We start from the raw sequence: 15,889 nt of genomic DNA on the forward strand, positions 1-15,889 counted from the left end.
TTCTTATATGGCATATTTAAGTAAGCAGTAAAAGAATTAAAACAGCAACAGCACAGCAGAAATGAACACACTTCTTGATACCTCCTACCAACTAGCCCCAGTACATGCCCCAGTTACAGCCCAGTGCCAATACACTGGACATGCCAGTTCTGGGTTCTATACCTCATCCTTTATATGGTGGGTGGACATAAAGCACCAAGCATGGGGATCCATCTTTCTTAGCAGGATAGGTACCAGGAGGTGTTGCAATGTCAAGAGCTAAAACATTTCTTCCATTTAAATATTTACAAGGGAAGGTAGAAGCCTTCGTTGAAGACCTAAGCAACCGGCACTGGGTAAAAGAACTCAGTGTTTGTGGTCAGAATAGTATAGAGAAAAAAAATTAAAAAGATCTCTGATCATTTGTGTAAGCTTTGCTAAATTATTTGAAGACATCTGTTTTACTAATTTATTATGCTTTAACAATGGGTCTGTGAACTCAAAAGAGAATTTAAAGATTACTGAATACTGCATAGTATTTCTCTTCAAGACAACAGCGACAGAAAACCTCAGGAATATGTCAGTGCTTACCAGAGAGCTGATTCATGTTTTGTTTCCAAAGGAGAAGGAAAGGGAGCACCAATAGTGACTGAACATTATATTGGAACTGACTGAATGTGGTTTTATTTCATATTGCAACACTCTATGAGCTTGTACAGAGACAATTACTACATCTCAACCAAGGAGCAACAGATTCTTACACCAGATTCTTACACAGTTCATCATTTATGAATACTAGGCCAGACCAGGGTCAGCTTTTCTAAGTGAAAAAAATATATTACAAATGCCATAGCTGTCACAAATGCTGAGCACCAGCAACACCAAGAATATGTGTTCGCCACCTACCTGAATGATTCCTCCCAGAAATGAAACTGCTGCAGCAACTCCAATTCTCTGCATTTCAAACTCTGACAGGCCCAAGATTCCTGAATTGTTGTTTGCAGTGAAATTACTGCCAGCGGAAGGAACAAGACGTTCAACTGCATTGGCAGATATTAAGGAAGTTAAGGCAAAAGTTCCTGTAAAGAAGGATTCAGTATATAAAAGGACAGTCAGAGGCATTACTCAGGCAAGGCACAAAAGCCTGGTCACTTTCTGCAGGCCATTCCCTACATAATTCCTAACATAGTGTAGCAGTTGCACTAGGGATGTTAGCAAGTTTTTTAGATTTTGTTTATGGACTAGAATTCATGAATTTGTTGAATCTCTGTTTGAACTTGTTCTGCCTCTGCAATGTCCTCTGGGAGCAGGTTCTAGAAGTTTAGCATCTACCGTGGTATATCCTTTAGACTACACTTACTTCTGAAGTGATCTCTCACCAGTTTCATTGAGCTATCTGTACTTCTACTATAGCAAGACATGGTGAGTACAGTTCTACCCTATCTAGCAAACTTCCCAGCACAAATCTCAGGGCACGTACAAGGGACTCCTCTATACTGAAAAATGACCACCGAGTCCTGTCTTATTCTTCCTACAACTAGCTAATCATTAATAAAAGAACTTTCTTCTATCACAAGGGCAACTTAGTTTTGTTAATAACCTTTGCTGTGCAACCTTATCAGTAACTGTTTGAACATTTTGATATCTTATATTCAAAATATTTCCTTCCACCAGTTGCTTTCTGGCACTTCTTTAGAGTTTAGTGAGATGGGATTTTCCTGTACAAAAGTCACACTAACACCTTTCATACAGACACTGATTACACATAACTTTCAGTGATCTTACAGTTTTACTGTAATCTGTAGAAATAAGGGTGAAATTCAGGTTTGCAGTTACCAGGAACCAGAGCCTGGTGAAATAAGAGCAGTAACTCAAAAATCTTGTGGCCTTGTCACAGAATGCACTGGTTATGCTTTCCTCAGAGAGCTATCCCACCAGTTTCCCTCCTAACCTCCTGATTTTGATGCATTTAGGGAACTTTCAGACATCTGATTGATCTTCCTCTCTGTGGCATGTTTCATATTCCTCTTTTTGGCCTTCTAATCTTCCTACACATGTTTAACCTACCACTTTTCACGGCTTTCCTGCTCACTTCATTTAGTCACATTTTCCATTTTTTAAGCACTAAACTTTTCCATATGACGGAAATATTAATTTTCCTGTCATGTTGAGGCATGAAGGGACTTTTGGAGGATCACACTTTTTTTCGATGACGTGACATATACTACTTGGGTTTCTAATATTTTTGAAAATTGCATTTTGAAGCAAAATTCAGGATATTTACAGGTATCTTGAAGCAGATTATAATTGATTAAGATTTTAAAATCTTAAAAATTATAGAGTAATAAAAACATAGAGTAATAATGTTAAAAATCTGGGAAGAAAAAAAAATTTTAGTAGTTAAAATCCAAAATGCCTTATCAAATGACATTTACAAAAGAAGTGCAAGTACAATATAAAGCTACAATGACAGAAGTAAATCCAGTGTATCCTTGATGGGCTTTTAAAGTACTTAAACTGGGGGGAAAAAAAATAAATTGTTGTAAAAGGAAGCACAAAAACATTTAATGTCTGTTTAGTCTTCAGAGAATATTCCTTCCATTGATAAAACTTTTTTTTCCAGTTTCATATACTTGAAAATGTTTAGGGTAAAAAACACTCACCTGTTGCAACATGACGTCCCATTCCAAATATGGAATATATAATGACAGGGAAGAAAGATCCATATAAACCAAAAACAGGATGGACTGAAGAGAGAGCAGCAAAGGCCAATCCTATGGAAAATTAAATGGGGTTACCTCCATGAATTAAGATAAAATAAAATGATTCTACTTCCAAGTTTTTGAATGCCCATGATTTTAATAAAGGCAGGGGAAAAAAAACACTTCCATTCTCAAAAATCTTGAGATAGGCCAACTACTTTACTGAGAGGATCATAAAGAATTGATAAAGGTTGTCCATCTACAGCCTATCAAAGTCATCACACTTTCTGCTGAGTCTTGGTCACGAGTGGAAACAAACAGGTCACATATAGAATCTGTGGCATCAGCTATTGTATTTCCAGATTGTCTCCATCAACCATTTCAACCTTCTTTAATAGAAAGCTCTCACAGGAGGAGGCAGTGCCATTCCACCTCACCCCAACAAACAAGGCTTTGAGTCTGCCAGAGCAGGCAGACAAATGGTTATTTCTTACAAACAGTTCAAAACCTATAATTTTGGTTTGGGTGGAGACCCTTCAGTTTGCTTTTTTCTAGTTTCTTGAAGAAAAAAAATAATAGAAGAATTCCAGAGTTCATTCTCTATAGGTGGCTGGGGTTTTTTTAATCCTTCAGTTGTTAACAGCTTTTTTCTCTATTTTAAGCTGTGAGTCCAGAAATGTAGAAAGTATTTTAATAGTATTTTAAGCCAGATTTTAATAACATGGAGGGTGTCAAAGAGTATATTTGCTTAAAGGCTTTCAGTGGCAGTGTAGAACACTTTAATTCAAGAGCACCTTTCTTGAATTTGGATTTGAATCTGTGACAAAGAACAATGGAGGGGGGAGCAACAAAATGCTGAAAGCCCAGACTTGTCCAGGCATTTGTGAAGCAGCCCCAGCAGCTCATCAGTAAAACATCATGAGAAGAAAAGGAAAGGGGAGGGGAGAGGAGGAAGTACTATAAAACACAAAATTTGGATGCCTTCATTCAAGTGCAAACTGACCTTGTTGCTCTTCTGTCTTATAGTTAACACACCTACTCATCAGTTTTGCTTTTTTCTCTTCTTTAGCACATTGTTACCATGAACCAGGTAGATCTCTGAAATTACAGTTCTTGACCAAGAGATGTAAAAGACCCAAAAGCAACAGAAAAGGGTGTGCCTAAGGAGAATAAGACAGCACAGAAGAGAATTGTATGACCCTGTGCTAACAAAAATGAGCATAGGAAAAATAAGAGAGGTTGAAAAAAGAGACTGAGACTTTTAAGGCCTGTTCAGCACTGAATACCTCTTCCATTGCTAATATTTTACTAATAAAAATGAAAACAAACAAAAACTTTGTAAGTATTTACACAGTACTCACAGAAATATTGTATTCTTGCAAAAGAGCATTATGCAAAACTAATTTGTTTTCCTCTCCAGAAAAGAACAGAGTAAGCAAAACCTGTATAACTCAGGCCATATTTTTATTATAGCAACATAAGTGAAGTGAAATGTGATCTCTGTGTGAGAAATAAGAGAAATCTACAAGATTCACAAAGGAATGCTGAGCCAGTTGCATATCTATCAGCCATATTGGGAAGAGGTCAATAAATGCTGTTTGAGTCAATTGGAAAACATTTCATTTTCAAATCCAAAAATTCCTAAATTACACACTATGGAACAGTTGCATCATTCCTAGAGAAGTCACCTCTGCTAGTTCTTTAATATGCTTTCTGCCTCACATTTATTAAGCATTTGGCTTCCACAAGAGATTATAAGGGAAGCACAAGAACTCCCTCTTCAATAGGAAGTGGTAACAACTTTGAAATACATGATTTAAGATATTGGCAATTTTTTTCAAAGTCACATTACATTCATATAATTTTTAACTTTGCAAATAAACTGTGTTTATTTTGGACCTTGAAGTTTTCTGTATGAATCCACATGGTTTGTTTTTAACAGGTTTTCACTCTAAGAAAAACATTCAGGAGAAGGTTAGCTTTGAAGATGTACAAAATAAAACTGTTGGTTACAGTAATATACCGCTGGCTAAGCTAAAATACTCCCAGAAGTGGGACCATAGCTCTTTTACTATTTGATATTTCCATTTCTTACAAGCTTAAGAACAGAGGACATGGTTTTTAATCTCAGTATTTACAAGGAAAACAAAGGTTCAGCTACCACAAAATATTGTCACCATCTAGCAGTAAAAGTCAATTCTTTCCCCCCCAATGTGTTTATTTTTATGTTTCCTAAAACAGTCTGAAACAGAAACATTTGAAAACTACATCCTGAATGCATCTGATCTAGCATAAACTGTAGAAGTTGTGGGTAGAGCACAAGAAGCCACACTGTCCTTGATCACAAACAAAAACACTGCCAGTATCTCCGTTTGGCTCTCTAAATGATTCTGAGAGACATACAACACGAACACCATGTTCTGGGAAACTGCAAAATGTGCTGCCCTGCCTAGCAAATACCAGAATCCATAAAGGAATTCTGCTTTGCTCACAGGCTAACTTTTGGGAAATACAGCTTGTCTGCAGGAAGATAATCCGAATATAAATCTGGCCACTATTTTTCTTCCAGCATAGTATTTTTGTACGAATTTTCTAGAAGTAGTGGCTCATTCTCTTCAAGGTGAGGTCATTGCAATAAGGATAGAGCTAAAATTGCAGCTTTGATTTCAATCTTGGCTCTGCTTGTTGGCTTTATTTGCTGTTACTGAAGCACATCATTTGTGTGTAAGAGTAGAGGAAACATTATAAAATAGAATTAATAAAGACTTCAGGCTTTCTGATTAGAGATATAATGTTCTAAAATTTCAAATACATTTTCAAAATATAAGCAGTCATATATTTCAGATCACTTCATTAATTTTCATATTAAAACTTGCTACAATGCATTCCATATGCTCAAGAACTAGTCAAAAGACATGGAACCTTTTTAACTTTTTTCACTCCAAATAGTAATAATACTTAGATCATAAACAAGGATCTCACATAATCTTCACTAGTAAAATGGAGAAGCCTTGATGGCAGTGACCTGAAGGTTTGCACATCAGAATACAAATCCAATGGGAAGATATGCAAAGAAAGAATGAACAGTAAGTTCAAATAAAGCACATTAATATTGTGAATCTTTTTATTTTAACAGAATTCTTAACATTTGTGTGGTGCTTTTTCATTGAAAGTCATGCTGTCTGCCTAGCACCAGAAGAATAACAATCATGATCTGCCATATTGGAAAGCAAGAGATGTGGTGCCTTTACTGGTAACCATCAAAGGCAGTTAACCATAGAATAACAAGATGGATGCAAATAGAAATAAGCTCACATCCCACCACAGGAGAAAGTTCTCTGTTAATTTGACAGTTTCTGATAACTACACTGCTAAATCCAGTCTCAAAACAAATAAAACTATTTTCCATTTAAAAAAAAAACCAACATTATTTGACATATGACCAGTGAGTTAACAATTATCTGCATCTAGAAAAAAAAAAAAAAGGCTTGTGATACAATATCAACATATGAAAGGAAAACTATACTATGTCTTTTGGAAATTAGGTCTGCAAACCAAACTAATCAAGGAGCAGGAAAAGTAGCAAGTCTACAGTTTATCTGTGGATTTTCAAAATTTTCATCATCTACTATTAAAGTGAAAAGCTTCACATTTAATAGATTTTCTGTCACATATACATTCAAACACCTTATGGAACTGAAAACTTTTCTTAAATGTGACTCTATTAAGATGGCTAAACTTCAAGTTTAAGGAACCCAAAACCACACTCGTACATATTTTCCACCCAAAATGCAATATACAATCTTGAACTATCTCTTACACTTAAAAAAAAAAAAAAAAAAAAAAAAAAAAAAAGAGAGAGAGAGAAATGTAGAATTAGCACACATTTAATGAGCATTCTATCAAACCCCCTAGGAAAACCAGCAAATCAGACAAATTTATATCATAATTTTTAATTTATGACTCCACTTTAGGCAATTTTTACTGAGTTAAGAAAAAAAAATCACATAAAACATTTTAAATATTATATTTCATAACCATTTCTTAATGCAAACCTACAGTTCTGGAAGATTATTTGGCACTGACTTGTTAAAATGCATCAGCCCAAAATGATCCAATAGAAATAATATTTTCCTCCAAAAAATTGGAAGCTCAGTATTGGTTCTCTCAATGGAGCATAAATACAACTTATGCTTGCAAGATCTGTTTCTTTATTGGCATCATTTGCTGTGGCTACACAAATGGATTGTAACTTCTGCTTGACTTATTTAATGACAAAGAGATAAAAGTCATTCTTTATTTCTTCTTTCATTGAAAGCATGAGAAAAATGAAGAATTTAAAAGCAAAATGTGAGGACAGATTCTGCAAAGCCTACCACAAATCTTTCAGAGACCACAGAGTACTGAGTTAGCGACCATTCATTTTTTAAGGGGATGCTTCAATGCAGCGAATTCTCTAGCAATAGACCTTCAACCCACTGGGATTTAAGCATCTTAGTTGTATTAATCATACAGTATCCCAAATGAGCTCTCCTCATCTGAAAATTTCATTGAAGGTATATTTCAGAAAACACAGTTCTAGTATGTTATTATGCACATCTCCAGATACGGACACTTGTATCTTTCTGATAAAAAGGTCTCAATTGGATCAAAAGATATGATATACAAGTATCATGGTAGTAGAAATAAGTAACCCGTGTAAGTTATGAATTCTCTATTAAAGATACTTTGATGCCTCTATATGCAAAAAAGTTTTGAAATACCCAAAAATAGACAGAAAGAAAGAGAAAAGGGAGGAGAAAAGGGGGAAGGAAATGGGGGAAAAGGGGGAAAAAAAAAATAAAATAAAAAAAGAGAGAGAGAGAGAGAGAGAAAAGGGCTTTAACATAAGCAGAGATTAAAGGTTTACACTTATTTTGGATAAATTTGACACAATATCTGAACGTCACAGAGACTTTATAAATTACTGTATAGAGAATACTACAAATATTGCATACTGGTCTGCCATTATTCATGAAGAACATGGCTATCTCCAAAATAAAATGAAATAAGTATTCTTAAACAGTATTTTTTCTATTTATTTATAAAGAGCATTATCACAGGGAGAAGGCTCTGCATCTAAGTATAAACTGAGAACCAAACTAGGACATAGCCTTTTGAGATGCATCAGCACTATGGAGAAAGAAAGCCCAATCATGACTGAAGAGACAAACCTTAACAGAGATGAATCAGACGTTATGAAATCTGTAAAGAAGATGCCTATTTGGAAAAACTAGTGGTCAAGGACCTCAGCACTAACAGTTTTCTTGAGCTCTCTGCTTAGAGGTGGAGTCATTACTTTCTCCATGGAGTCAACACTCCCTGGCTTTGTCGGTCTCTGTCCATGGTGCTCAGGCTCCTCTCAGGCACCAGAATGGCACATATGCACAGATCATCTGGCCACACTAACTCAGGTCCACCTTTTATGTAGGCTCCAGAGGTTTCACAGGTCATTCAGAAGCTAAATTTCCATTTCTACCATTCTGTCAGACTGATCTACATTAGCACATGTAATTTGAAGAGTCTTAGTAGAAATGATTAATACTGCATGCACAGCAACATCAATTTCTTAATCTTTTGCTGGAAAGCTGTATAAATATAAAACACTGTCCCTCATTTACTTACTAACACATTACATTCCATTATCAGCTTACATCATTATTTTTTATATTGGAGAACTATAACAGAGCTCAGATGGAGACTTTCTTACACAAATCATTTATAAACTACATGGATTCTCCAATGCATTCTCTGGGAAACTTTTCTGGTTCTGTTGCCAAATATGCTTATTCAGATTCATCTACACATGCTATTTGTATGCCAGATGTATATTTGCAAGACAGATCTGCTCCTTAATAAAATTATTAGCTCCAGTTAGACTGCTCAGATTGTATTTACATCTACATTTATGGTTTGAACCTGGGGAAAAAAAGCACACAAAAACAACAACAAAAACCCTCCACAAAAACAAAACAAAAGACCACAAAACAAACAGACAAACAAAAAATCAAACAACAACAACAAAACAAAACAGCAACCGTCACCCTTGAGAAGATACAGCTGAGGTTCTTCTGTGGAAAGCTGAAAAAAAAAATTGGCATCATACCTTCCAAAACACTGGGCAACAATTCTAAAATGCATGAAGGCTGTATATATATATATAAACAACAAGGTCTCCAACCAGTGTTTAGGAATTAGTCGTTCAGCAATAAATCCAACTCAAGACTAAATTAACTTTAATTAAAAAATACAAACCACGCCAATCCTCAGTGAGTTATTATTGGACATGGAGAATGAAAATGTTGGCAGGAATAACATTACGGATTTCATCAGATGCCATTTATGTATTTTACTTTTAGAAGAAACATTCCTCAAAGGTCCTCCACACCCTCTCACCCCCCAAAAAAACACAGCCCACTAAATCCAAATTAAGCCAAAGCATTTCTTCCTTATGATGGGTCACAGGAAAGCCAGCTACTGTATAACACTACATACAAATTCTGTATGAAGTGTATCGGAAACTTTAACTGCTTTACAGTTCAGACACATCTGTGTCCCCTAATTATATAGAGAACTGGCATTCCTAAATAAGTTACATAAACTAATATACATATTCAAGTATGTATATAACTATGAACTCAGCTGCATGACTAGGGGTAAATTTGCATTGCCTTTTTCTGACAAACTCAGATCAACATTTTTGCAGACCACAGCAGTCAGAGAAGCTTAATGATGGGTTGCAGTATTACCTACATGGCTTCTAGATGACAGCCTGCATAGACAGTATATGAAACAATAAAAAATACAATATGATACAGTACACAATAGCAATCCAAAGGCACAAACTGAGATGGGTATGTGATTGCATAATGCAAATACTGAAAGAAGCCACAAAGGTATTTTCTCGACAACATAAGACCAGATGAAGGATTGGAAAATTGATTAATCTGAGATAGACCAACAGCTTGGTAATGAATAAATGATGCCAACAAAGATCATCTATGAAAGGCCTTGAAAGTAAAGATGAATTACTTGCTTAGTGCAATAAAAAGTTGGCACAGACTGTGAAAATGAGCTAAACTGATACATTCTGAACTGATATGTATGGGCTACAGTACATGTTCAGGAAGCTACAGGAAGCAGGATGATGGGCTTATGAGATTTAGCTGCATGAAAAAGACTACAGCGTAATGCATCTTAACATTATCATGTGAGAAAACTCAGGAAAATTCAGGTACTGCTTGATCAAATTACACTTCTTCTCCAAGCAGATGAAATCCAGGTTATGTGAAAAAATCACAAGCAAAATTCTGGTGTTAATGTGTCAGGTTAATGAAGGAAATAAAGGAAAGAAAAATAAGACCTATCTTAAACTATTTTATACAGTTTACTACCCACAATGCCACAGTTATAATGGCTAGGAAAACACATCACCTGAAGTCTACGTTGTCTGTGCTTAACACCTGAACCAGTCTCCTGTTGTGCTTCTCTATCTAATCAATATAATCTTCTCAGTAACATCAATTAACCTCAACAAAGTAGATGCCTGGATTCATATGAATCACACCTGGGCTGGGTTGGCTCTGGACAGCAGCTAAATATCCCTAGCCTGCTCTTTGCTCCTCTGGTGTACAGGGGTAGGAATCAGAAAATCAAAAGTGAGAAAGCTTTCAGGACAAGATAAAAACAGTTTAATAAATGAAGAAAATAGAGAACCAAGCAAACACATACAAAGTGCTGTCAAGGCAATTGTTTGCTGCCTCCCAAAAGATCAAACACCCTAAGTTTCACTAACTCTTACAACTAGATCTCCAGTGACTTCTGAGGTAATGCAAGAACAGCTTCCTGACAACTACAGGGAAGAATATTGGTTATATTTACACAGTTTCATTTTGGAAAGGAAAAATAAAACAGCATATTAGGAACTTCTAAATAATCTTCATGGAGACAGTAATTGCATTTGTGTGTATTGGAGAGGAGCAATGAATAAATCAGAAACAAAACTCTTCCTATTTCAAAATCATCTTCATGTTGATGGAGTATTAATGAGTTTTAAAAGGGAAATGAAGCGCTAGTCTGAGAAGAAAATAGAGGATATATTTGTTAATTTACAGACTTGTTTCTCTAGTCTATCAAAAATACATTTTTCAGAAACACAGACAAATCAGTAATTACTAAAACATGAAAACTCAGATTTCTTAACTACCTGTTAAAGTATGTGACAAGCATCAATATGGGGAGACAATGTTCATTATAGATTCTAAGGTTATTTTTCAGCCTTAAGTACTTAAGAGTAAGAATAATGATTCTATGTTTGAAAAATGAGGTGTTTAGAAATGTGTTATTAAGTTATAGTTTTGTGCTCTTGAACTAATGAAGCCTAGTTTCTTTTGTTGGTTTAGACTTAAGGTTGACTGCTTTGCAGTCTGAGACAATGCAAACTTCAACTGAATCTTTTCAGCAATTAGAGTATTTGAAGCTCCCATTATCACTTTTTGAAATTCATAAAGTCTATTTTCACTGTCTATATAATTTATAGAAACATAATTAAATTGGATACCTCTTCCTCTCTCTTCTGTTGAATTAGTAAAAAGACTCTTAACATTAAAGGACATGCATAGTGACAGTAGAAGTATTGTTTCAATAGGTAAATAGAAGAGTTTGGCAGTGAATTCTGTGTTCCGTTAATTAACTTGGCATTTTTAGTGGGCAACAACAGGAACACAAAGAGAAGGACTGCTTGTTTTCAGCCATGAGTTGGTGTGAGCCCTCATTCTTCAGAAATGCCAAGCAGTACATCATGGTAATCCTAGTATTTTCCTTCCCATCTTTCTACCTTCCTCTGTCTTGCCTCCCATACTTAGAAATTGGATCTGTTGGTTACATGGGATGTTGTTGATCGGTATATTCTGACCACATGGTTGAACGTGATTTAGTTGTGTTTTGATTAAACTTCAGTAGAGGTATAAGGACAGTTTCAGAAGATCCACTTTCTGCAGAGACTATTTATTTGATAATGATTGTATTTTTAACTGGATAGAGAATTTGACTGAGTATTCATAACACCTTGTACCTTCTAAAGGTCTGCACAACTAGCAACAACCAAATATTCAGGTAGCATGCTTTTCTCATACACTGTTCCAAGGTTCTGCCCCACAAGACACAGTTTCCAGCACAGGATTAGTTTCTAGTGTGCCACTATAGAACATATTTAATCCTAAATTAAGTAGTATATGAGCTGAAGTAATTTAATTTTCAAGTACCTGATGTGAAGCTAAATTACTGGGTTTAAAGACATAAGTCACACTTAGATACCAAGATTTCTGACCATGAAAATCACTGAATGATGGGCAGTAGCTCTACAAAATGTTGTCCAAAGTAGTCATAAGAACAGCTATTCTGAACTACCATATATGTCACTCACTGAAAATGTTGTATGATGGTAATTGTAAGGCTTACAGCACCAGTAAAAGAAGTAATGCAGCAAGTTCTAGAGAAGTAAGTTGTGCTTAAGTTACACCACAAACATGATAAAGCATTCTGGTATCTAGCTCTCCTCCTTTTCTATAACCTAAAATCCTTCTGAAACCTGAAGAAGCAGTGAGGAGAAAGTAAGGGAAAAGGTCAGTAAGAGGAAAGAGCTTCAATACACTCATTTTCAAAAAGATTATTTCTTGATTTCATAAAAGTAATACAGATTTTTCTTTCTCAAATATATCTGCCACATTAAATTGTTTTTTAGTACAAGACTCAAACAAGGAAGTTCTACTGAAAATTACTAGCCTTATAGAATTGCTATTTTTTATGAATTTCAGCAAACTGTTTTTAAAGTTTTAATTACAATTATAGTAAAGGCACATACTAGTGAAATTGGATATTTTACAGTGTTATAGCATTAAGGTTCTTAAAGTTCAATCATGCCAATGCAGATGTTACTAATTACCTTGGAAGCACAAATGCTTACACAAGCCAGTTGTTTTCAGCTGCAGCACAGTTCAGTTAAAGTAGTGCTTATAATTTAACAGCATAAATGATAGTTAAGCATAGCCAGTATGGTGAACTTTTAAGAAGTAACATATATATGTAAAGTTTACATAAGTGAAGGGATTGAAATGTATGTGAGGCAGATAAGCAGCTGGGATTATCTGAGACAGGTATAAAATACTGCCTAAAGAAGTGACACTTCAAAAGACATGTTGAAAACAGACCAAAACATTTATTTCCCAGTAGCAACCACTCAGAGTTGAAACCACTCAGAGACTCAGACTGCTGGGACTTTTGTTTTCTGCAGGTTATTCTGCAGAGTTTTGTTTCTAGGAGTTTGTCCTTTTTTTTTTTTTTTTTTTTTTTTTTAAATTTTATTTTTAATTTTTATGTTTATGAAGCCAAAACAGAATCTAGCTCCACTTCACTTTATACTGCTGCTTGACAAGAGAAGTGATAGGTAATGTAATACAGCACTAAATCAACACAGAGGCAGAAATACACAAGCTGTGTGCACACACTCTCTCCGTGGTTCATGTCTCTGACAGAAATGCCCTTTAGTACAGAATACTGTTATCTTTTCCTGCTGAGCACTGGGCTTCCACAGCTAATATTATAATCACAATTAATACTCCTGAGCAGATTTTCTTAAAATGCAGACAACATGTAGATATATAACAGTGCAATTACCATGTAGATACATTTTATTTTTCATATGAAATAGAAAAATGTGGACATGGAATTGAAAAAAACTTGGATATAATCATATGCTGTGTGAATAGAGTTAATGCTTCCTTATTTCTTGTATTAAGTGTGAAAAATTGACAAAGGGATGGAATATAGAGGAAGTTTTGGCTCACAGAAATCTATTCAAATAACACCATGTATTTCCATCTGCACTTGTATATACGTAAGAGTTAAGATTTTTTTTTTTTTTTTGTATTTTTATTTAGATCAAATCTTCTTTTGACAGATAAGAATATAAGATGCCTTAAACAAGGTTTTAAGATAATATGAACAGGAGGAAGGTGCAAAAGAAAACCAGGCAAATCCAGCAGGATTAGATTTCAAGATATGAGTCTCAGAAGTTTAACTGTACCTTGAGTCACCTGCTGGATGGCCAGCATCATCCCCGATACCGCATCAGGAACCAGATTTTCCTTCCAGTCATAGATGGGCACCCACTCCAAGATGGGCAGCCGCCTCACGCACCACTCCTTGATATCTTCACAGCGAACAGCCCGGATCTTCCCCCACATCACACTCCTTCTCCTCTCTGCCCCCGTCATCACCAAAACCCCCAAAAGAAGTTCTTTGTGCAGAAGAACGGGTGGCTGAGAAACCTCCCCGATCTGGGTTGTTCTCCAGGTTTCTTCTGAGAATTTGTGGTTCCAATACTACAGGAAAAAAAAAATTACAGAAAAAAAACACCACCAAACAACACAGGAGCGCTCACATTTTCTGCAGCTGTGCTCTCACTATGCTCAATAAAAACACTTACTAAATGCAATAGTTGTACAAACAGCCACGTAAAGCACTTAGAACAAAGCTCACATTTTCAGCTCATCTCCCCTCCTGTCAGTTCATGGCTCTCCCCCGTCACCTCCCGCTTTATATTTGGGCAGTGCTGTGCTTTTGGCCTCTGTCCAGTGGGAACATGAGGCACAGCGGGGTGAGCGCTTGCCAGGGGCTGCGTGGTGCTGGGAGAGGTGCCGGACCTGGGGACATCTCAGGGCAGCTTCAGGGTCACAGCAGAGCCAGTGATGCGCTGAGGTCAGGAATGGGGCTTAGCTCCATCAGCACCGCTGCCTCTATGGGCAAAACAGAGCTCAGTTCACCCAGTAATTTTTAGTCAAGAAATAACCTCTTGCACTGAGTGTACAGAGACAAAGTGATTAGCGTGCAGAAGTCTAAGCGTCAACACACTTAAATGCTTTGCTCCATGTGGGAACAAGGGCACAGGAGAGCCAGAGCGTCTGTAACTCTAGATGCCAAAAAACCCCTCAGATTAAAATCCATTACCTGTGTGAAAGTGTCCTCCCAAACACAGTAAGCAAGAAAAAATTCCTTAAGGAATCATCAACAAATTCATCTATTCCTTTGGAAAATACAGTAAGCAAGAAAAAAAAAGAATAGGTTAAGTATTTTATTTGTACTCATATAAATTTACATTTTAATGTTTAGATTAAGATGAACAAAGCTGAAGCATCATCCATTCCTGATTTTGATATTCTGCTCAAAACACTCATTTCAAATGAGATCTTAATTCTCATTTCAGATAAAAGTTATTTCAGTCCTTGAAATTATTGAAAAAAACATTACAAGAAATTTTAAACAGCAAATAAAAATATTTAAATTTCATTTTTAGTCTATTAACTCAATCTTACAATATTCTGAAGCCTGAGTCAATTTTTTAACTGCTGACATTGATGATTCTGAAACAAAGCTCCAATTTTGGAAATATTTAATTACACACTTAACTTTTCAGATTTAATTGGAGCTTAATATAACTTAGTCTCCCAAATATTACCAAAATGGTTTCTTATGATGTATATTATAATAACTCGTAAAAGCTCCTCTTCAGTTTTTCTTATTCTGAATGCTATTACATCTCCTATACTGAATCAGTACAGATACTAGATAATAGATAGTAATAATAGGTCTTTGCATATTTTCAAATGACCAGAAGTAGGCAGGATTCCTCCTAGCTTCAGAGCCAAGAGCTTCTGTCAGCCAATCAAGTTTTTTGATTAAACATTCAGTATCTCTAACTGTAATGGTATTTACTAAACAAAAATGCATGTAAATACATTTCTACACATACATATATATATGTACAAAATGTGAGTACTGATGTAAGATGGACTAGTCCCAATTTAATAAAAATATTGGTTCACTAGGAGCTATGAATGAGTATTATGAAACAGTCAGAAAAATATCACATTATGAAAGCAATAATTCAGGATTAAACACACAAGAATATAATCCCCCAACTTCTGGGTTTCTTGTGGCAAATGCTGAAGCTGTTTGAGAGTCTGTAATTAAGATTTTCCCACCTGGTATTTGCAGAGTCAGTAAATTTGGACAGTTTTGTCAATCCCAGATTGATATCTGAACTCCTAGGATTAGCTCTGTCAACAGACCTCCAATAACAAGGGATGGTTTCTCTTTCTATGGCTGTGTGC

At 35.7% G+C, this 15,889-nt stretch overlaps 1 protein-coding gene across 3 annotated transcripts in view; it reads right to left on the bottom strand.

Moving 5' to 3' along the window:
- Positions 1–15,889, bottom strand: part of SLC26A7 (solute carrier family 26 member 7) — a 77,923-nt gene that overhangs the window by 44,580 nt on the left and 17,454 nt on the right. For 2 of the 3 annotated variants that reach the window (XM_085537229.1, XM_085537227.1), the window contains exons 1-3: positions 13,804–14,289; positions 2,643–2,753; positions 882–1,058 (exon numbers count right to left, since the gene is read on the bottom strand). In XM_085537229.1, the coding sequence (XP_085393355.1) occupies positions 882–1,058; positions 2,643–2,753; positions 13,804–13,993 (478 nt within the window). In that variant the 5' untranslated portion in view covers positions 13,994–14,289. Of the gene's footprint in view, positions 1–881; positions 1,059–2,642; positions 2,754–13,803; positions 14,290–14,726; positions 14,803–15,889 lie in introns of those variants that run through there. The other variant, XM_085537228.1, reaches the window with a different exon arrangement.

The sequence above is a fragment of the Coturnix japonica genome, chromosome 2 (genome assembly GCF_054131305.1).
Source record: "Coturnix japonica strain WE chromosome 2, WE-NBRP24, whole genome shotgun sequence".
In the NCBI taxonomy this organism is placed as follows: domain Eukaryota; kingdom Metazoa; phylum Chordata; class Aves; order Galliformes; family Phasianidae; genus Coturnix; species Coturnix japonica.